The following is a 23,273-nucleotide window of genomic DNA, read 5'->3' on the forward strand; positions in this document are numbered from 1 at the left end:
AAAGGTTTCTTTCTGTATTTTAATAAAAGGAACTTTGGAGGGGAGAAAAATCATGATCTTTTTTTACCTCATCATGTTTGTCTTTTAATTGAATTCATTTTTTAAAAAAATAATTTATTAATGTCAACATGCTTTAAATGATTAATATCCTATTATGTCTAACGGTAATGTATGATGGCTGGGCTAGGATCTGTCACTCAACAAAATTGCTTAGATTTATTATTTTGTACTGACATTTCTTATTCATCTAAAGTGATTTGACTGAAGTTGAGCTCACGAAAGAAAGACAGAAGTCCAGATTAAGTTGTATTTTTGTCTGTATTTTCTATTTTGTACTACTTTGTGCAGCTTTCTTAGAAGCCTTTGGGAATGTGTTTTTTAAGATGACTTCTGTATTATTCTGATTTAATTGCACAGTGATTTATCAGATAATACAGATCTTGGGACTTAAATGTGGGCAAATATTTGCTCTGTGGTTTGAATTTTATTAATTCATATACAATATTTTGTCATTTTAATATCTACTTTCCAATAAATATCATCTAATGAATGAATTTGGACTGCATAGTACATATTGCTCAACTTGATCAGGGAACTCTTAGGAGGGGTCCTATGACAGACCTGGAGGATAAAGCTGCTTCTTGGAAGAGTGCTGAGATATTTTCAGACAGCCTTCCTGCAGCACAAGAGTAGTCCATTCCCCTAAGTGGGAAAAGGAACAGGCATAAAAATAACCAGTCCCATTTAAATGTGCTACTGAGAGAGCTCAAGTGCAAAAATAAGCATGTGAGGGCTGGAGCAATTCCCAAAAAGTAATGCAGAGATACTTCTTAGACATGCAGAGATGCAGTTAGGAATGCAAAGGCAAGCCTGGAGCTCGAAGTGGCAGGAGATGTCAAGAATAATAAGAAAGGCTTTTGTAAGTTAGTGGCAAGCAAAAGTCCAAGGATGAAGCATGAGGTCATCTACCTTTATTTTAGCAAGGTATTTGTTACAGTCAGCCATAACATTTTTTGTTGAAAAGCTAGTAAGGTACGGGCCAGACAGATGAACCACAAGGCAGGACAAAAGCTGGCTAAACAGCTCAAATGGTGGTGGTTAATGGCTCAAAGTCAGACTAGTTGTCAGGTGGAATTCCTGAGGAGTTGGCAGTATGGCCTGTGGCCGATACTGTTAAATTTCTTCATGAATAACCTAGATGATGTAATTGAATGCACCCTCAACAAACTTGAAGTTGACACCAAACTGAGTAGAGAGGTAGGTACACCAGAAGAGCCACCATGCAGAGAGACGGTGACAGGCTGGAACTGCATGAGATTTAACAAAGATGTGTGTGAAATTGTCTATCTGGAATGGAGTAATCCCAAGCACCAGTACAGGCTGGGGTCTGGCTATGTGATCCACCTTGAATGCACTGTACTCAATACTTTTTAGGCCACACCTGTACTCTACTATGTCCAGATTTGGTTCCTGTAGTTCAAGATAGAGATTAAAACCAGGCAAGAGTCCAATGGAGGGCCACCATGATGTTTAAAGATTGCAGAATGTAAATGTTGTAGCGAAAAAAGGCTCAGGTGGGATCTAAACTAATTCTTCTGATATGTAGAAGGTGGTACAGGGGAAGTAGAGGTATGCTTTTCACAAGGATGCATGGTGACAGGGTAGGGCACTGGTTGCTTTGGAGGAAATTCCATTCACATACAAAAAGAAAACTAATCACTGTGAGAACACTTGGACATTGGAATATGTCGCTCAAGAGAAGTGGTAGAAACTCCCTCACGAGAAATATTCAAGCTGTGTCTTGACAGGCTCCTGCAGTAACCTAATCTAAGACCTTGTGTTCAATGGAAGGTTGGACCAAATGATCTCCAAGGTCCCTTCCAACTTAGACTTTTCTGTTTCACGTGGGTGAATCAGACTCTTGATTTTCAAAATCGTATGCACATAATTAGGAGAACAGAAAAAATAAATAGGGCTCCATCACTAACAGAAACCAAAAAATACTTGGTTTTGATGTGAGATCAAGCACTGCTTGAGTAATGCTGGCAACAGAAAAATCTGGAACCTTGTTTCTCGGAGCTTCCACGGAAGTCTCTAAAATAAGTAAAAAGGTATCTCCAGCTATTGAGACTTCTGGTTTTACTTCACTGTAAAATAAAGGAATCTTCCTTAAAAGCATAAGGTGTTAGGCAAGGGACAATGTAAAATAATTTTATTTAAATTAGAATGTCATTTACAGGATTTGCAACTTTATAAATGAAATTGGGCACTATTTAAATACATAGTAAGAATCAGTCTTTATTCCAAGAATTGACATCCTAAATACAGAATTTGAAATGAAACATAGAAGTACTATAGAATAAAGTCAGTTTTGGTGTTTACACAGCATTTCATCACCTGTATCATGTGTATTCATATTTTCTCAACCCAGTGACCAATTTATACTTGTTTAATCCAAGTTCTCAGTAGTGCATCAAGTACAATGGTCATGCTAAACCACAATTATTTCATTGTGAACAATATAAAAAATTTGGTCTCATTCTCCACTGTTGAAAATGTGCATCCTGCTGGTAGGACCTAGTCTTTTTTGGGTTGCTCACCAGGAGGATTGGTGTGTTTGCTGGGCTGTTTAGCAAGTCTGGGAGTTTCACTGTTATTGCAGTACCCCATTAAGTTAATTTACAAAACTTAGGATATACTTTTTTTTTTTCTTAAGGGTTACTTTTTATCTGCTTTTGCTTTACAAGAAGCATGTCCTTGCAAATTATATGGATTTTAAGAATGCCTAAGTTCTGAAGCCTGCCCTTCAGTTTATTTGGCAGATTGGATACATACTTTATTTCTTCTATGGACCAGGATGACCTTCTGCATGTGCCTTATTATGGACAAATCTCTTTTGTAACATCCACAAGGAAGACAAAGTGAAATGTCAGCTTTGCCTGGATAAACTGTTTGCCTGGTTTTGATAGAAACATGCCAAAGTTGTAACATCAGACAACAGTGAAACGAGCCAACTTTAAGGGAACAGTGTTCTCACTGTTGTCTTTATTCAAATTCACAGTGTATTGTAGTCCAATTTCTCACAGTATGAAAAAGGGTTTTAATGTTTACCTCCTACAGCTTCTCCACTTCTTTTCCCTTAAAAAAGAAACTGCTTTCTCTTTATATGAGCAGTTACGTTCTGGTATGAGGGTTGGAATTTTTTCTGCCTCAGTTTCAGAGTAGTTATAGAATTAGTTTTGGAGATATGTTCCTATTTTTAGGGGAGAAATCAGTACAACGGCTGTAAGGGTAGCTTTTACAAGTTACTACCTAGCATGATTTTTACATGAGACTCACAAGATGACTAGTAAGCTTTAATAGTTAATATTTGTCTAGCAAATTTCTGTTAAATCAGATTGGAAATGAGCATGTTAGTCTCTAATATTGAAATCCCTCACTATTTGTCAGTTCTAATTTTGGGCAAGATGGCTTTTGCCAGAAGTATGTTTAGAACTAGCAAGTTTAAATACACTTGAAAGTAGAGAGGACTCTCAAGGGTTTTTGCAAAGTGCTGTTGTATAATGCAGGATGCGTATATTCACAGTTTTCATAAAAGTGTATGCAATTTTCTAGTAATAACACTTCTTTAAAAGAGAATTTGTTTTGAAAGAAAAGCATTTGATTATGTCCAAAATGCCATTGCTGATTTTTTTCCTAATGCTTCATTTGTAAAGGAGCATGTGTAAACTATGCTTGGGTAGGAACAATTAAGTGGAGATTTTTAGTCAAAACATTTATCATTTTAAATGATGAATAGAACTTCTCAACTGTAGAAATATAGCTTGCTTTTATTTACACAACCCTAACTCCTAAAGAAATTGAAATGTCCAGTTTACCCCTTAGAAAAGAAAAGGAAGGAGAAGATGGCAGAACGGGAGAAGGGTGGGAAACAACTAAACCATAAATATTTCTGAAAAGATTTGTTAGCCACTATCATGCAACAACTTAGTTAAGATTCCTGGGAGGGATGAGTTCCATGTTTAAGAAGTTACACCAGAGGCTCAATTGCCTGAAACTTGTTGTCAGCCCTTTAAAGGAGAAGTTGGGCAATGATGCAGCAAGCACTGTGAACATCAGGGAAGTCTTGAATAAAGCCAGTGTTACCTGGGGGAAGACAGTGCTCAGGACTACCTGTTCGCTCTGGCTGAAGTCTGCATGAAGATCGTTCAATATGGTTCTGATATCATTCAGAATTTGGGGTGAACATTGCATGCATCTACTTTTCAGTACACCAAATGTATAACCTTGTCTCTTTATTGTATTTACTTCTGTACCAGCAGGTATGTAAATAAATCATAGGAGAGAATAGTAAATATCGGGTGTTTGGACAGAATAACACCAGCTGAGCTTCTCCAAATATATTCTATATGTCCTTTCACTCCAGTAGGTCAAAGGTATATTACTTCTTCTGTAGTACTTTTGCTAAGTTTAAGGATCTGGGGAAACTTACATCGTATACTATAAATCGACTGCGTATAAGAGCAAATGCGACTTTTTTCCTGTTACTCCTTGGACATACATTTGTCTGCATACTCGTACAAAGGGAAGAAAGAAATACTAGCAATATGGCTAGCAGTGTGCTCCGATAGCCCAGTTAACCTGTATATCTTCTGTTAAACCTAGTTATCTATAGAGCAAAAGAGGTTGGTGCTGGTGGTATGACCGTTGGTGTGAAGTGTGCTTTCCAGCACACTGAAATGCTCCACTACCACTACGTTCTTTCCCAAATACTTTTTTTTTTGCCTTCCACTCCAGCTGCAAAGTTACTGCTGCTTAGTTACCTCTCCTTTGCTCTTTGAAATGGTAAGAAGGGCCAGGCACCATGTCTGCCACTGCTTACAGAGGCTGGAACTTGAGAAGCACTGGCCTCTATAAGTGTCTGCTTGGGGTGGTGTGGGATTTGGTGCTAAAATTGTACACATTTGAGGCTAAAAAGCTTCATCTCCATCCTTGCTTGTAGCAGGATGAGGAGGGTGTACAGTGTAAAAGTGGAACTCCTGCGTATGTTGTGGAAATTACGACAGAGTTCACTGGTGTTTCTGCACAAGCACGGTTAATTACTTTAGTGATTCTAACATGATTTTTAATTTAAGTGTAACTGAGAAAGCACTGGTTATCATTGGCAGTTGGTATGACACATGAACACCCAGATGTATATTCCAAAACTTTGTCAGATACGTCTTAATAACATTATTTTTTTCCATCTGTTTAAAGTACTATTTTCACATTACAGCCTTTGTTAGCTCTTTGAAAGCTCTTAATATTCATATGTTGAATAATTCCTGAGAAAATCTGTTCAACACTTGAACCTTAACTGGAACATTTAGTACTTTCTCGAAATCTCTCTTTGCAAATCATTTGTTTCTTTGTATGCAAAGGGCAGTAGAAAGGCTTATAAAAATCTTCTAGTAGCATTTGTGCTCTTATGCTGAGAACACTATTTCCCCCTACACACATACTCTTTCTGTGCAGGAGGGAACTCTGGTGACATCTGTTTAGCTGAGCGAGTATGCGCAGAACTCTATGCCAGCCAAGTCAGCTGAGGGAGCCTGTGCAAAGCAGCTGAGGGTGCAGACCTTTGAACAGAGAGAGAGTGTCTGTGTGCAGCCTGGAGAGTAGCCACCCAAGAGGAGAAAAACAGAACTGCCCAACAGCAAGGACGAAAACGATTTAACAATTAAAACAAGTCTCCTTTGGGGAAATAATGTTACATTTGACATCCCCTCCTGCAGAAATTCAGATGCTGAGTACTTTTTTTTTTTTTTAGAACTATTTGGGAGCTGGGAATATGAAACTATAACAGTGTAAAGTGATTTTTGTTGTGTGATGTTTTAATCTAGAAACTGACTTGTTTAAAAACTATTCAAGCATGCAAGTATTTTTAATTGGGAGTGAAATGCTGTGTCCACATCCTCTGCAGTTCTTAAAAGAACATTTCACCTTGTGCTTTGTTTTTTCTCCTTAAAACTCCGAGTCCTGCTTTGCTATAAAAGGTTTGAGTTGCTTGCTTTGGCATTAGTGATAGGTAGAATTGTGTGAACATTTTGGACAGTGTTGCTCCTTACAGTATCTACAGTAAAGTATCTAAAGGCTCTGTCGTACCCAACATCGAGGTGGGACAAAACAGATGACTGAGTGTGCTCAGGGTAGCTCAGAGGATGGTTTTCACCATCCCAGTTCATTCATTCAGGTATTCTATTGAGATCTAACAGGAGCTGCCAGATACTGCTTCACAGACCTCTTATGCCAGTATCTTTTCTCTTGTGAGTAATTTTCTTTATAGTTTTGATTGCGTACAACGAAATACTCCACTTTTACTCTTTAATATCCCCCGTACTGTAGGATTTGTACTTATTCAGTGGTAACTTTCTAAACGATAAGCATCTTATTCTATGGATATTGACACAGTCAACAATTCTGTTGTCACTGATGTTTTTTGAAAGGATTGTCGGTGAAACTAATTTTTTTAGGTGTATTTATGCCATCTCTGTTCCTGGATATTCTGCTTTGTGAAGCAGGCTGGTGAACTGAAGCACAGAGAAGTTCTCTGAAGATGACCCCACATCCAGTTGCTGTGTGGATCCTTCCAGCAAGAAATGGATGTCACTGCTGGATTTTATTATATTGTCGAGTAGACGAGTGATAGGAATCAGAATTGCTACAGAAATAGGCAGCTGTGTCTAAGGCCAAAATACACACCTTTATTGCTGGGATCCTGAGCATTATCATTATAATAGATGTGGAAATACAAGGTTTCTTCAGCATAAGGCAAACTGCAGTTAAGAGCGGCAGGCAAAGTTACAGCCGCTGCCTTATTAAGACACAGAATGTATTTTAAAAACAATTTAAAATGTAATTGGACTGCTATATCATAAAACTATGTAGTCTTTGGTAAGTAGCCTTTGTCCAGTTTTTAAATGGTTTTGATTATTTATGAATTAAGAAATTTTTTGGTCTTTTGCTACAATAATGACGACGTTATTACAATTTAACATTAGTAGGTGTTATAATTATTGCTATTATAACTTAGTACAATTTAACTTCAGTAAGTGTTATAAGACAGTTGTACTTTCCAAGATAAGTTTTGAAAGCTGGCATTCAAAAAATTTCTATAAAAGTTCAGGTATTTCAAGTAGAGAAACAAAATCCTAATAATTATGTATACAGCCTAATTAGGACTGCTGCTCAAGGAATGGAGGAGGAAGCATTGTGTCATGTCATTGCAGTGGGGTATAGTTGAAGCTTCTTTTCGCAATGATACTTTTAGAAAAGAATTATTTGAGGGTTGTAGAATAGCCTTCAGGCATAAAAGAATTCAAATTCTCTTTTATAGTATACATAACTATGATTTTCTTTTACTGCTGTATCTTGTACCTCTGTGAATATATTCAATTACTCTAGAAAATCTTTTTTTTTTTTTTTTTAAACTACTCCTTGGAGGAATTAAGATTAGAAACATAATACGTTTGGTAATAGGTATATACTCTCTCTTGCCCGAATGCATATTATAAATACTTTTGGATAATAATTACTAGAGCTATTTTGCTGTTTTTCTTTGATTGCTAATAATCTTCTTCCTCCCCATCTCCATTCTTAGGACCCTCCGGGATTAGTACGGAAAGGTTCTCTGCCGCTCAGTGACACTGCTTCTGTGAACTCTATGCGGAGGATGAAGCGCAAAGCACCCTCACCACCCTCTAGAGCACCAGAAGATCAAAGTGGAAACAGTAATGAGACTGGTAATCTTTTTATGCTGTTTAATTGGGAGGCAACAGAAAGTATGGCAATTTGGCTAAACTTTAAAGAAATACCACCTTATGAGATAAGAACTTCAAGAAAAATAACGAGTGCCAAACATCTTCAGATTGTACGGAGCAGGAATACTACTTTATGAGATTGGCTCATGTTGTGTGAGAAAGTAGGCAGGTTTTAGGGCACTCAGATCAGAAAAAAAAGCAGAAAATACCAAATTAATTACAGTTAGGTTAACTATAGCAATTATGTTTGTGTTAATCAGATGGACAGCTTGGGGTGGGGAGAAAAGATTAGCTTCTCTGGATCAGAGAGAGTTTAATAGGAAGTGGACTGAGAAGAATTTTAGTGAAAGTTTTGTATTGTTCTTTTGTAATTCTTCTGTTTGAACAAAAATTCAGTTCTCTTTGGTTCAAAAATACCTAAGACTTGAGATTAAAACATCTGAGAAATGTGACAATGAGCACTGGTGACTTAAGAGAAGGTGTATTTCTTGAAGAATTTGCCAGTCTGTAAGATCATAATTTAACATTTTGTATAGAACTCTTGTTGTGCAGAAATTGAGAGGCAATAAAAAAGCTTGTTTCTTGACTTTTTGCAGTAACAGAGTCAACTGAATCAGCCCTTACTAATGTGGAAGAAAAAGCCATTGAAATGCAGTCTGAAACAGGTTGGTTCTTTTTCCAAATGCATTGATAAAATCTACTTCATAGGAAGCAATTCATAGTAATAAATTATTATACTACAGATGTGTCCTAAGTATAGAACTAATTTTAATGCTTCAGATCAATTAACTTTTCCTTTGAAGTATGAATATGGCTTTCAAACATAAAGATATTTTACCTTTACTGTCTACAGAAATATATATGCTATATTTTGTACTGGTATCTGTGCTTTACATTTAATAAAGTAAACATTATCCCTCTTTTCCTTCCTCCCTCACAAGCTGTAGACAAGAATGAGCCAGAACTTTGATTTTTGTATACCTCATAGCCAGCCTTTCTAAAGCTAAAGCCCAGTCTTGTTTTCAGAATCCCACCTTGTGCTGCCCTTGACCTACATAACTTAGGGGTAGGAGCAAATCTGTGCCTGTCTTTTGGGTTGCATCTCAACAGCCTTTGAAAACATAAGTTGTAAATATAAACTGTATGCATAAATAGTTGTTTATACATTAAATTAAATCATTTGTTGGGTGCTATGGAAAAATGTGATACGTAGAAGTATGGCTGTTTAAAATACAATTCTGTAGCTGCTGAACATAATACTTTAATTTATGCAGTTTGTACTACTAAGTACTGTTGTTTGTAAGCATCAGGCTGTAGGGTTCAGATACAAGACAAAACATCTAGGAGTCTTCTAAAATTTGTAAAAACTTTCAGAATAATCAATTGAGTCTGGAAAAACCACTCTTCAATGACTGTAGATCCAAATTAGAATTTCTGCATTTCCTGTCACTGTAATGTCCCAGTCCTGCGTAGATCAACAGCCCTGAACTTGACAGAAATGGCTTGTTTGCTTTTCCATAGATTTAGGAACCTCTGTTTGAGGCATTTGAATTTTGTAATTAAATATTTTAATTTAAGCTGTAATGGAAAGAAACAGAAAAATGTAATCATCTTCACTGGGCTTAGAGCAGTCTGTGTTGAGCCTCAGGATTTACCTCTGCATTAGTGACAGTCTTTGCTCTGTAGTTCTGCTGCTGATGTCTTCGTGCAATGTCCTTTGCCGAAGACTTAATGCGATTCATTGTTTTTAAATCTAGAGATAAATCAAACGGTACAGCTTCACTGCCTTCTTTTTCTTTTTCTCATGGGATTCTGCTGCTCTTTGGTGAAATCTGTGAAACTGTCCCGAGTCCTATGTAGCAAAGTCCTTTTAGCAAATAAAGAACCAGTATTCACTTGCAGCAAAATCAATTGCCATACACTTGTCCTATTCCTAGTTGGAAAATTATGTACGTTTGGGTATTTTTTTTTTAAATGGACAAAATAGTTCTCTTTAATTGCTACATTGGACATAATTTTAACTTTACATACAGTCAGTACTTCCTTCCATTTGGATTAATGCTGCTTTGATTGCCAGGCTTCTGGAAGCATTGTGAGTTTTTGCTCAGCTGTAACGGGCATTCCCAAAGTAGTTCTGTTACACATTGCTACAAGCTGCAAATACAGCGTTACCTTCTGCCCTATAATGAACCATTGCAAATGTTCAATTTGGTATCTAAGTAGTGCGTAGCTAATAGACATGTGTACATTAAGTGGAACGATGCTATATAATTTGGAATAGGCAACATTTCTGTTGTGAAATGGCAGTTTTCCCACGGTGTAAAAACAGACTGTACCTTGACAAAAGTAGTTTGAAGGCATACATCTACTAGAATAAACATTGACAGAGAATTAATTTGAACATTTGGGATTATAAACAACAATTTTTTTTCTCAATTATGATTTTTGTTCCGCTTCCCAAAATTTAATTAATGCTCAGTCTTTTTGCTAGGGAAGAGGGTGAAATGGTGTTTAAAAAAAATAATTAAAAAATTACAGATTTTCAAATCATTTCCTATCAAGCAAATCCCGTGATACAATCTTGTTGGTTACAGTATCTCTTAAGAAACTTGTTAAGGACTACAGAGTCAAGAGCAAAAACGCTGGCAGATTTGCATGATATAGTCAGGCTTTCTGGCTTTGGTCCTTACAAGCATAACGGCTCAGAGCAGTGTCAGCCTATTCTCTGTTGTGCAAAGAGTATTCTTACTGACTCAAAGGAAACTTGCAGTTGGTATGTCAGTCCTCTTACCAGGTATGTCTTCACAATGTCATCCTGTAGGCTTCAACAATGTTCTTCTAGGGCTAATTAAAACTCAATGACTAATGTTCATAGAGAATAAATTATGCACAGACAAAAATGCAATTTATATTATATGTGGACTTACATATAGAGTATATAAGCAATAAGGCAACAGTATGTAGCCAGTGTTCCAATAAGTATTTCCTAGGGATATGTTGCATATAAAAATTCTAAACGGAGGGTTTGGAAACAAGTCATAAAATCTGAACTGCTGCTCTGGGGAGTTAACTGCATGATGTAAGTGAAAGATAGCTCTTAAATGTTGTTTATGTCTCAAGTGCATTCAGACTTTATTCTGCTGCAGCAGTGGTGGCCCAGGTCTGGAATGAGATCCAGTAACAGATGAAAAACCTTAAGTTGAAATTAGCTTCAAGCAAGGCTGATATTATGCTGACAGATGAAGTGGAGCACTTTGGAAAAAGTGTGAGGGTTTTTTTTTGTTTGGTATTCTACATTTGTAGGTCAGGTTAGTCCACTCCAAAGCTTGGAAGTATTCCTAGCACAGCAAAGGACAGACTTTCACGTAGCTGGAATGTCAAAAAAAAAGCAGGAATGTCAGCAATGTCTCTTACCAACCCAAGCTAAGTTTCCATCCCATCAGTATAGATACAACTCAGCCTTTGTTATACTTCTCTCCAGAGGAAAGGCAACGGAGATGACAGCAGTGCCTGGGCACAAAGCCATAGCAACTCCAGAATGCTTCCATTTGTCTTGTCAGAAGTCCTGGCTGTGCTTTGTTGTATAATTCAGGTTTCCACAGAGTATTTAGACTGAAGGTCTTAGTCTTTGTTCCTGTGGCTGGTGATGGCTCAGGCACATGGCGTAATAGTTCTCAACAGTGAAGGAGATAGTGTTCTTGGGAGCTGGTTGTGGGCTGTGGAATAGTCTCAGCCGGTTTGATGTTTGCCCACATTCTGTTACGCTTTGTTTGTGCCTTGTGATGTATATATTTATCTTTGCACACATAAAATCGTAGTAATCACTAAAATCATCTTGCGAAGTATGATGCTGCTGGCATGACTTTTCCTAGATGGAGATGAAAGGGTTTGGTGGGGGGGAAAGGAAGAGGAGGCCCTTAGTCATAGTAAGTTCTTAAGGAGTCCCTTTAATACCAGTGCGGCACATTGGTATGTACCTGTGCTTAAATCACATGGAAGGAGCTGTCCTGCACCACTTCGCAGTCTTTCCCTTCTTTCCCTGGGGATCTAAATCATCTCTGCATTCAGCATAGGACACATGCTAATCACATTACTTAATATATAGCTACAAAGCATTATTACATGAGTTCAATCAAAAAACCTGAAATTAAATAGTAAAATGTTTGGCATTTATAGTTGCTCTGTAACTGTGAATGAGTAGCTTTGGTATTACTGAACTCTTAACTAATGACCCTATTGGAAAAATGAACGTTTCTGTTCTGTACTGAGACTTTCTCCAATATATACAGCGCTCTATTATGTTTCTATAACAGTGTACCTCTAGAGAAGTACTGGAAGCATTATAGGATACCAGCCTGTACAAAACAAATGAATCTAAGATTTTTCTGGGTTCTGTTACTTTCCAGCATTGCTTGCTTTAAGCCAGTATTTTCTTTTTGTTGTTAGCCTCGGTTTACGCTTGGAAATTTACTGATACAAGTTAGAAAAGTCTGAAACGTAACTGCCCAAGCGCATGGCCTGTACCGAAGAGGTATTGGTGCATGCAAAGCTGACAGGTATGCCCTGTTCAGGTCAGGCAGAGAGCACTGCTGATACGGCTCAGTTGTGGCTGGTAGCCTTCCATGGCACCATATTGCACTATATAGATGGAATTTGCATTTTCTTTGTGTTATAGAATGCAAGTTGCGAAGCCAAGAGGTTAATTGTATGGTCTACTTACTAATATTTGAAAAATGTGAATCATCATCTTGTTGTAGGAAGATTCCTGGCAGGGATGTGAAGCTAGAGATGGTTAGTGCCTCTGGAAATCAGTATAGGTGGATTTATAAGTTTAACTTCAGGTACACTGAATTATGTGTGTCCTAATCCAGTAACTAAACCTTTTGCTTGAACTATGCTCTAGCTGAAAACTTCGTTATTTTTATAGATTAACACTTTCCTATGTACTTTATTTTTATGCACTTCTACTTCCACAGGGCACTGCACAAAACATTTCTAACTATGTTTTAATACACGTAGGATAATTATGGGAAAGCTTTTATAGTGGTGAGCAAATGTGTTCAAACCATGGGCAAAACGGAGATTTGGTTTACTCTAGTTCTCTACCATACCTATATGTGATATAGGTATGGTAAAGGGATATCTGATATAAAGGAACTGTGTATTTTGAACCTTACTGGAGAGCTAATGGAAGTGTTAAGAAATCTGGGTAAAATAAACTGCCTCCATGAAATTTTGGATTATGCTATTGTTAAATATATTTTGATCTATCCTAATCCAGCACTGGGGTTGAACAAGGAAAATGTTATACAGTAGTTACAGATGCAGAAACGGACAGTAGCATGGTGATGAGCGTATTTTTACATGTAAAAAGAGAGAATTGGAAAGAAGTAGAAAATACTGTGAAGATAAAACTCTGAATTTCAATTATTTTTTTTTCCCCCTCCTGAATGATAAAGAGAAGTCTCTTCAGTTTTCCTTCTTCAAACTACTTAGGCTGACTTCACAGACCCTTTGTATCTACACCCTGTATTGATTTGTGGGTTGTTTCATTTTGTGTGGTGTTTTTTTTTTTTTTTCTTTCTGTGAGTGTAGGTGTAAGGAGCTCAGAATACAACCTGGAAGAAATTGATGAAAGGGAAGAGATGAGTGTGCAACAGAGAGAGGACAGTGAAAGCACAAATACCTCTCTCAGGACAGGAGAGGTTACTGCAGCCTTGAGCTCTGCTGAGGTACCACTGGAAACTGAAAAAAATAATCCTGCTTCATCAGCTCCAGTTCCTGGCAGTGTTTCTGTAGAGAACTCACAAAGCTTCAAGGAAGAAAAACAAGAAAATATGAGCACAGATGGCAAGTAAGTACGTTTTGTGACAAAGAAAGGAGCATTGGGGAGGGAATGGGGGAGGCAAATAAAACGTAGAGTGCTGTTTCATTGTGGAACACAGAATAGAGAATTGTGAGAAAGGAATGAGCTTAATATGCTTAGCTTTCATTGTAGAACTCTTCTGTGCACAGTAATTCATGAAGCTTTTCAACAAAAATGACAAAGTGCTCTGCAGGCTATTCTGTTTCAGCCTCCCTTTCCTTACTACTCAAACAGCCGCACCCCAGAAAAGCTGAACCCGTCTCTAAAATACCCAGCATATTTACTAGAGCAGTGTGCCACCAAAAAAATGGAATTGATTAGTTAAATGAGAATTTACAAGTTCATTCTTACAGTTGGGGAAAACCAGGTAGATCGGCCATTTCTGTTCTTCTGGGCACAGTTATCTATTTCTTGCATATTTGTTTTGGTTTTAATTTTTCTTTTGTCTCTTCCTTATATGCTAGCCAGTTGTCTTGACCTGTCTCGATCCATCTGCTCTCAGGAAAACAAGTTAATTCTTCCTTTTTAAAGAATAAACACATTAGTTTTCTTAACTGCTCTTTTTCCCTTCTGGTGATGCTGTACCTTTGCCCTTCAGCATGTTTGTTAAACTACCTGACTCAGCAGGTTTCCAACATAAGTTAGTGCCCGCTTGAAATAAATGTTGATTGTCCAGAGAAGTCCCATTGTGTTAATGTAATTCACTATTTCTCTGTTCCCTGGGGCAACTAGACTGGCTACTGTTCCCAATTTAAATTGAAAGAACTATTTCAATTATTGTACTGAAGCCAAAATGCTCTAGTAGCCAAGAACTTTCAAGGTAGTATGGAGAGCTTTGACTTGTTTCTCAAGGGTCTTTTTTTGTCAGTCCAAGGCCAAATGGGGCTTTGCAAAAATCTTTGGTGCTCTGTCCTAACAAACATTGTGCCAGTTGCTTGGCTGTGTCTACTCTATGGCAATCTATGAGGTGAAGGATCAGCCAAATGTTATTTTTAAGTTGTCTTGAACTTGCAGGTTATCAGACCTGTGTTATTGGGCCAGTTTGGCCAATTGTCCTGGGGATGCTTCTTTTTTTCCCTGCTAACTTGTAATAGCCTTTCATGGGCTATAATCCTGGTGAGTATCATCTAGTATGCACTGCACTGTAACTTTAAAGTTTGGCAATCCTTTCTTTCCCGAAATATCACAGGGATTCCTGGATGAGCACTGGGGTATCTCTGACATTATGTTTCTGGAAACCTTTGGATAATGCAGATCTTTTATATAAGATCTAGTTACTTTGAAGAAGTGCTTTTTAATCAAACCAGGGATATGTGTCATATTCCAGTCAAACCCACTGATTTCTGTAATGATATTCTGTGGTGTTCTGTGGCTCTTGGGTTTTGTTTTTTTAAAACTATTCAGCCTGTTGTGAATACTTGTAGTTCAGTCAGCTGTGTTCAAGGGAATGGAGATAAGCAAGAGTACAGAGTGAGTGCAGGACTGAGCTTTAACTTTCTTCCAACAATAATTTTGAGAGCATATGCTCCTGTTTAGTCGTTTATTGGACACTTGCAGTATATTTTGGACTCTACAAGCAACTTGAGGGTGGATGGTTATTGAGGAACGTATAATTTTGAATGATTTAAAGCAGATGTTTCCACTCAAGGCACTGATTCCTGACAACTAATACATTTGATGTGGCAAATGAATTGGAATCTTCATAATGCCAGTATTCTTAACTACAGAAAATAAAAGTATCTTAAGCAGAGATGTTAAGTTTGAAGTTCTAATAATTATTTTAAAAGAAAAATTTTTAAGTATTTTGGCCTTTTTCATTTACCTCTTTAAGTCAAATACTTAATATGTGTCCCCCCCCAAATATGAGGGGGTTTTCCAGCATTTGTGGAGTTCTCTTGTTCAGTGTGATCTATGAACAGAAATTGTATGCATTTGCAAAATGTTTAGTATGCAAGTAACATGTTTGACGCCTATTTCTTTGTTGTTATCAAGGTATTTCTTGAAAGGGACAGGAAATTTTTCATTCCTGTTTTGAAAAGTCTGTACTGCACAGTTCATACGCAGTCAGTGTCTCAGGTAGCTTTCTGTCTATGGTGTTGGGGACAAAAATCAAGGACACGTTTTAAACGTTGGGGGTGTCAGAACACTTCACGCTAACAATACTGTCATGTGAATGATAAAACATCACCTTTGTGGTTGTACTGAATCTCAGTTGTTACTGGAAAGGGGCTTGTTCATACTGCACGAGTAAACAAAAGGAGGGGAAGAAAGGGAAGGAAAACTGATCATCTGCTTACACAGAAGAGAGTGAAGCTGCATGTCATTCTGGTAAAATATCATAGCAGCATTTCCTCTTGTTTTCAAAAAAATAAAATAATCTATTCTGTTGAGTACTCCAATGTTTGGCAGAGTGATTCTATTTTGTCCATCTGTGTTTGGAGAATATTGCCAGTTCTCTTGCATCGTTTTTTGTGTTTACTGAAATGAATGATACCAGCATATTTAATGTACTGTTGTGCTTTGCAGAGGACTACAGACTAAGATAAGCAGTGAGCAAGCTGCATTTGAAAAAGACAGGAAGCTTAGAATTTTGGATCAAAATAAAAATGATGGTGAGTAGTTCCCACTCATTTTTAATACTTCAAAACAAGGTTGAAGAGAACTTTTCTATTCCTTTGAAAAAAATGACAATACAGTCAACTCCTGAATTGCTATCATCAAATTATTTTCTTTATACTTTCTCTAGCTCTGGTGTATCCTCTTTGAGATGAGGTGACAAGAATCGACTGCAGTTTTTGGTTTTTTGTTTTTAATTTTTTTTATTACTTCCTATAGCAGTAGTCAAAGCTGTGTCACACTGTTGTAGGGCAGTACAGGTAGAAAGGCCATCGCTTGTTCTTTGCTTATGAAATTAGCATGAGTTTTCTGCATGAAAATGCAAATATTTTTAAACAAAAATAGCAGAGTGATACGCTGATTTGAAAAGAAATGACGACATCCTGTGCATCTAACAGATCATAAATTTTTCCATGGATTTAGTGACCTGGCTGATTTATTTTACCCTTTTATGACACTGATTTTCAGATTTATATATTAAGGCTTCCATAGTCTTTTATATTCAGTATACCTCTGTTTATAAATCATAACAACATACTGCATGAGTCCTGTTTATATGTGACGTAAGTTTTAACTGCCATTTTATAACATATTAGAAATGAGGAGAGACTTGTGGTCTTTTTTTTTTCTTCAAAATACCACCTCAAATCACTATTCCTAAAGAATTTCTTTTTCCCCAACATTGTATTTAAAACAATTTGACTGAAATATTCCTGTGTTTTGGAGAGATCTACATGTGTTTAGTCCAGGGGTAGAAAACTGAGTTATCAGACCTGCTAAACAGTTGGAAAAGTAGAGTTGGAGAATTGCTTTTGTCCGTATGTTTTCCAATTGTTCTCTTGTACAAATACATAAGGTATAGTTGACAAATAACATTTGTAAAGTTAAAACTAAAGAGCAGAAGCCACAAAAGTGTGGAACTAAATAAAAATTGCATCTAACTTGATATTGAATAGTCCTTGAGCTCATGAGTCACTGATGCCTACATAATCAACTGAAATTCATTAGCACTTTTTAAATGATTCTAGAATAGATTTTTCTATTAAGTTGATGCATGGCACCAGTAGCCTGTTAATTAAGTAAGAATACCTGAGTTAGAATACTATTATTTGGTAACATTAGTCAAATAGAAGTATATCTTTAAATAGCCTTTAAAAGTAAGTTTGAAGGAAAATTTTAATACCAGTGAGGACCCAGTTCTTGTAGTTAAACACACAGGATGTGGGGCTTCATGATGTAAGGGGTAAGGTTGAATCTTTTGGGCATTTGTATTAATTTTGGAATCTCTGTTTAACTTAAAGATCAGAGTGATACAAAACTCGTTCCAACAACAGAAGAAGGGAAAGAACTTCAGACAGCCGAAATTATAACAGTAGATTTTAGAGAAAATAACAAACTTGAAGTTGACAGACTATCAAACTGCCAGGCATGTAAAAATGACATCTCTGTAAGTCATAGGAATTATCCTCAACTGATTCCAGAAAAGCAAGATCAGAAAACAAATCAAACCAGCTTGGACACAGTAAAAACTCAGGATGTTGCGATCCAGACAGGTCCATCGGATAGCAATTTGGGAAGGACTGCACAGAAAGAAATTATCGTTCCTCAAGGCTGTGAATCATCCACATTCAGAGAACTGGTCCCTCAGCACAATACCGATACAAACAACCCCCTTCTTCAAGTGATGCACGGAATACAAGAGGATGAAAGTATTTCAACAGGACAAAATCTCGAGAGACAAGAAGTTACCCATGAAAAAGTAATTCCCGTAAAAGATCAGAGTCACATTTGTGTAAATGGCAGTAATTTTGTTTCACTGGAAACAACTGCAAAAACTCCAGATGACTCTCTTGTAAAAGGCTACCCTCTTTATAGACAGGACACCAAACCTAAACCCAAGCCAGCTAATGAAATTACAAGAGATTACATACCAAAAATTGGAATGACTACTTATAAAATAGTGCCTCCCAAATCCTTAGAAATAATGAAGAGCTGGGAAGCAGAAATTCCATCAGATTATAAGGATCAAGAGGTATCTACTTTGGAAAACTCTCTGAAGCATGAGGACCCCAAAGAATTCATAGTGCAAGCTGAAATTCCTCATCTTCCAAAAAGTGTAGGTCATTTACAGATTGGTTCACAAAATGAACCAGCAGCAGCCAATGATCTGCTGCACAGAGTGAACAGCTCTTCTGAACATGTTGTGAAGTCTGGAGCTGAGATTACTACTGAGAGCAATTGGACGGAAACAGAGTCTTCCAAACAGCGTGTCCCTCTGATGCTGAGCTTGGATAACACAAATGCTTCTTTTGAGACTCAGGACAAGCCAAATGCATTAAGTCCTACAACAAAGCCTAGTTCTTTTTATCTGCAGATGCAACGAAGAGCTTCAGGTCATTATGTGACATCTGCAGTTGCCAGAAGTACCGTTTGTGCTCCTAATTCCATTCAAAATGAAGCTAAATATACAGAGATGGGAAAAAAAATCTCATCACCCGATTCAACTTCTTTATCTTTACATAAAACAAGTGCTTCCTGTCTTCCAGCAGATGACGAAAAAGTTGATGATGGAAAAAAAATTGAATCCTCCGCTTCTCCTGTTAAAAGCAATAAACCTTCAAGTTTCCCCTCCTGTCCCCCAGCACCACTAAACCTAAGAACTCTAAGAACTTTTGCAGTTCCAAAGCCGTACTCCAGTTCGAGACCATCCCCTTTTGCTCTTGCTGTCTCATCCGCAGTCAAAAGGTCGCAGTCATTCAGTAAGACGCGTACAATCGCTAGCCAGGCACCAAGAGAGGAATTTCCTGTTGAACTCTCCTCTGCCTCTTCAGCAGCTGAATTCTCCTCGGCTACTTCCGTGCCTCAAGTAAAAACCCCTTCCTTACAGACCGTAACAGGGGCGTCGCAAAATAGTCTAATGGATAAGGTAAACTTTATTTCTAATATTGGTTGACTAATCATCCACTGTCATCTAGCGTGATTAGTCTAGAGGCTAGTCTCTGAACTTCTCCCTGATCAGAAAGCACTGTGTTCATCCAGTGTAAACACCTTGTGGTGTCTAGCAGTAGCACAGCATCATAATGAAATACAGGAAATGTTAAAGTGAAAAAACCTCATTCGGATTATTGGAAATAATTACTTCTTGCCATAATTAGCATCCCCTACTTCAAATTCATAGAATCCTTGAATACCACATTGGAAGGCACCTCAACGATCATCTGGTCCAACCTTTCTTGGCAAAAGCATGGTCTAGACAAGATGGCCCAGCACCCTGTCCAGCTGAATCTTAAAAGTGTCCAATGTTGGGGAATTCACCACTTCCCTGGGGAGATTTTCACAATGAGATCAGCCATTGGAGTAAATTTTCCTCTTGTGTCTAATAGGAATCTCGCCAGCAGTAACGCGTACCCATTACCCGTCGTCTTTTCCATGTGACACCTTGTAAAAAGTGGGCCTTCCCCTTCTTTGTATCCACGCTTTAAATACTGGAACATGGTGATAAGGCCTCCCTTAAGCCTTCATTTTCTCACGGCTGAACAAACCCAATTCTCTCAGCCTTTCCCCATATGGCAGGCTTCCCAGTCCTTTGATCATTTTGGTGACCCTTCTCTGGACCCTCTCCAGCATGCCCACATCTTTTTTGTATAGTGGGGACCAAAACTGAACACAAATTTAATAGAATCGTTTATACTGTGTATACATATCTTTATATTTGGAGTACTTGTGATTTGTCCTTTATGGTTCTCTGTGTTGATTTCTTAAATTTAATTCTGAATGTGATTAGTTTGGCTTCAAGTGGTCATGGCACAAACGCACTTGAACAGGGCTGTAAAATTTTGCTGGCATAATTATTTGAGGGAGAAACTATGTGCTATAGTGGAAATGTGGCTGATCTTTGAAATATTGAATGAGGCAAACAGTAGAACAGTGGCAGTTTGATATGCAACCTTGTGCCAGGTTGACTTAGTTTTCCATTTATTACTAATTCATATTAAAAGGTTTTGTTTTGGTTTTCCTCCCGCCTCCTCCCTTTATAGACAGGCAGCAATGTGAATAGTGAGCAGAAGAGTCAGGCGCAGTCAGGTGCTTCCACTGACCACCCACCCCCTGTCACTAAGAAACAAACCACGATGACATTCCAGCATTCTGACCCAGAACAGATCCACCAGAGCTTGCTGGCTGCAATCCGCTCTGGAGAAGCTGCTGCCAAATTGAAAAGGGTGAGTTTTCATCATTGCATCCATAACAATGAACTCGTGGTACTTCCTTCAAAATCACTGTATTAATGCCTGACACTAAAAGCAATTAGCTTTGGCAGAAAGTGCTGCTGGGAGGTCTCTTCACAATGGGAGGGGAGGTGGGAAAGAGGTCAGTTTTGCAGAGTAAGCTGGTGAATGCACATGCAAAGCTTCATATGTCCATATTTTCAAGCAGTAAAAATCCAATCAGAAATCTTCCTGAAATGAATTAGACATCTCTACATTATCGATTAAGTATCTCTTTCATGAAATCAGGAACATATTAAATTATTTGTTTGTGTTTATATGGTTTGAAGTGGTGTGGTTTTAGACACATGCTAAGCAGCTTCACCCTAGACCTGAAGTAGCTGCAGTCTTTTGCAGGCAGGTAACACACAGAAGTTCTGAAGATGGTATTTTTTTATTTATTAGACTCTACCAGGTTCTTAATTCTTCATAAAGGTACTCCAAACTTCCTGCTGCTGTTTGGTATCATTAGTAAGATATTTCTGATTGTTTTGTCAACAGCCCTGGTAGGATCATTTTCACCCACCATTTCAGGTTAAAACCGTGGCTTAGTTTTTTTTCTTTTCTCTCCCCTAAAATTCACCTATACTTCTCTCATTGGGTAAATTTTCCAAACATGAAATTGTACATCTTATTCTTTCACTCTTACCCAGAGCACATATGCCAGTATGTCTGACAGCTGAAATAGAGTTCTTTTGGCCTATGGCAAATTTAATAAAAACATGGTCTCATTTTATGTTTAACTTGAAGAACTGGCAGTAATGGGACAAACAGAGAAAGGAAGCATTTCGTATTGATAACCTATTAGCACCCAGGAGTGATTTCCAGTATTGAAAGGACTTCACCTCATAGCTTCCACTATCGTGCTGCACTCAGTAAAAGGAGTAATAACCTGATCCATTTGGATTGTGAAAGAGGCCTGTGAGGTGCTTGCTTCTCTTTTTACCGCTTACCACTTACAATACTCTCCCTTCTTTCAGCTCTGTGAGGGAATAATTAAAAAAAATAAAATGCTGGCACCACTAGCCAAATTCTTTATTTTTTTTCCCTTGTTTTTACATACTGTTGCAAGTATGCAATGCTGAGATCTGTGGCCTTTTGTATTGCTGGTCTTTTCTGTTCAATGGGGCTCTCGGTAATTACGAACCTGAAATGGGTCAAGTGAGGTTTCTTTTTAACCATTTTTCTCTTCAGAATGTTTTAATTGTGTTTAGTAAACTGTGTGCTGTGGTTCGTGGTTCGCATGGCTGTGGAGCGTCCGCAGCTCCCATTAACTCCAGTTGGAGTTGTTGGTTTATGCAGCTCCCCTGAAAATCAGGTCTTTGCTATCTATCCTAGAAGTTATAGTTTGCTCCTGATAGAAGAAACATTACTATGGTATAAAGGAGCGTTAGAAGATTTTTTTTTTTTTTTTTAGAAGTCAGCCCTGTTCAATATTTAATAAAAAGTGTTTGGTTTAGCAATGTTTTTTCAAGTATTGCTTTGCAACCAGGTCTGGAGAGGGACTAAAAATTATGCATGTTTTGAATAGTTATACCTGGAAATTTTAGATAGGATAAAATATGTTTTTAAGTAATTTCTTACATTTGCACTTCTGTAGCATATGTGCTTTGTTCAGAAATCATATAGGAGGTCTTTCATTGCAATGAGAAAAATGCTAACAGTGTTTTTGTTTCCTTGAAGTAATACTGTGTAATGTACTACAGAGAGAAGAATTTGAAAAGTTAGGTTAATATTTCTTTTTTCTCTTTTTTTTTTTTCCTCCTTTCTTTTTCCCCTGCCTCCAGGTTGGTCCTCCATCAAACACCATATCTGTCAATGGAAGAGCCAGGCTCACTCATTTGTATTCCACAGAAACAAAAGCTAATCACTAGATATTATACCAAATATTTTGCACTTTACTACTGCTTAATACTAACTACAAATTTTTGAAAGTGTAAATGCAAATATATGTTAATATATTTTTTGTCAATTGCTATAGGAATTTCAAGCTGAGTCCTTTGATGCCTTGGAAAGATTATTATTAGAATATGTAAATTATGGTAATATTTTGCCTTTTTATAAAGCTGACTATGCTGCTAAAAGGTTTAAGAGAAGGTGCAGAAGAGCTTTGCTTATGGTAGAATGAGATTCAAAAATTCTTGATTTTAGCCTTCAAGACTGAACAATATGTAGCACTATGCTGAAATTAGATTTAAAACAATCTAAGAATTTTAGATCATTAATTTTCAATTGTGTATTACTTTAACAGATTTTATGAATTTAAATCTACCACATGCTGCCTCCATATTGCTGTTAAGTTAAATTTGTAATTAGTAAATAATCCTAATTATATGCAATACTTTGTTTCTCTTAAAAAAATGGATGGTTTTGTTCCTTCAGCTGAGAATAGCTGGGATAAGTATTTTGATTTTTTTTTTTTATTCTCCTTCAATTTTTTTCCTGGTAGCACACCTCCAAAAAAATGGGACATAAATTATTGGAAATTTTTGTACTACTTAAAAACTTTTCTTAACAGTAGCACTACATGATGTTTCTCATCTACTCTTTGACTACCTGTATATAGTATTTACCTAGCACTCAGATAAGCAATACTTTTTGTGAACTAGATATATTTTAAAGTAGTCGTCAGCATATAGTCACTTACTGATAAAATGCAAATTCCAGTTTTGATACTTAATGAAATAGAAGAAATTTTTTTTCACTGGAAGTACGACTAAAGAATGA

At 37.3% G+C, this 23,273-nt stretch overlaps 1 protein-coding gene across 1 annotated transcript in view; it reads left to right on the plus strand.

The window, feature by feature from the left end:
• COBLL1 (cordon-bleu WH2 repeat protein-like 1) overlaps positions 1–22,441 on the plus strand; it is a 35,166-nt gene extending 12,725 nt beyond the window's left edge. Inside the window, exons 8-14 of the mRNA XM_009894609.1 lie at positions 7,640–7,781; positions 8,396–8,464; positions 13,395–13,653; positions 16,192–16,277; positions 17,583–19,207; positions 20,319–20,501; positions 22,334–22,441. Coding sequence (XP_009892911.1) covers positions 7,640–7,781; positions 8,396–8,464; positions 13,395–13,653; positions 16,192–16,277; positions 17,583–19,207; positions 20,319–20,501; positions 22,334–22,420 — 2,451 coding nt within the window. The 3' untranslated portion in view covers positions 22,421–22,441. The remainder of the gene's footprint in view (positions 1–7,639; positions 7,782–8,395; positions 8,465–13,394; positions 13,654–16,191; positions 16,278–17,582; positions 19,208–20,318; positions 20,502–22,333) is intronic.
• The last annotated feature ends 832 nt before the right edge of the window (positions 22,442–23,273 follow it).

The sequence above is a fragment of the Charadrius vociferus genome, unplaced genomic scaffold, assembly GCF_000708025.1.
Source record: "Charadrius vociferus isolate BGI_N301 unplaced genomic scaffold, ASM70802v2 scaffold161, whole genome shotgun sequence".
Lineage (NCBI taxonomy): Eukaryota > Metazoa > Chordata > Aves > Charadriiformes > Charadriidae > Charadrius > Charadrius vociferus.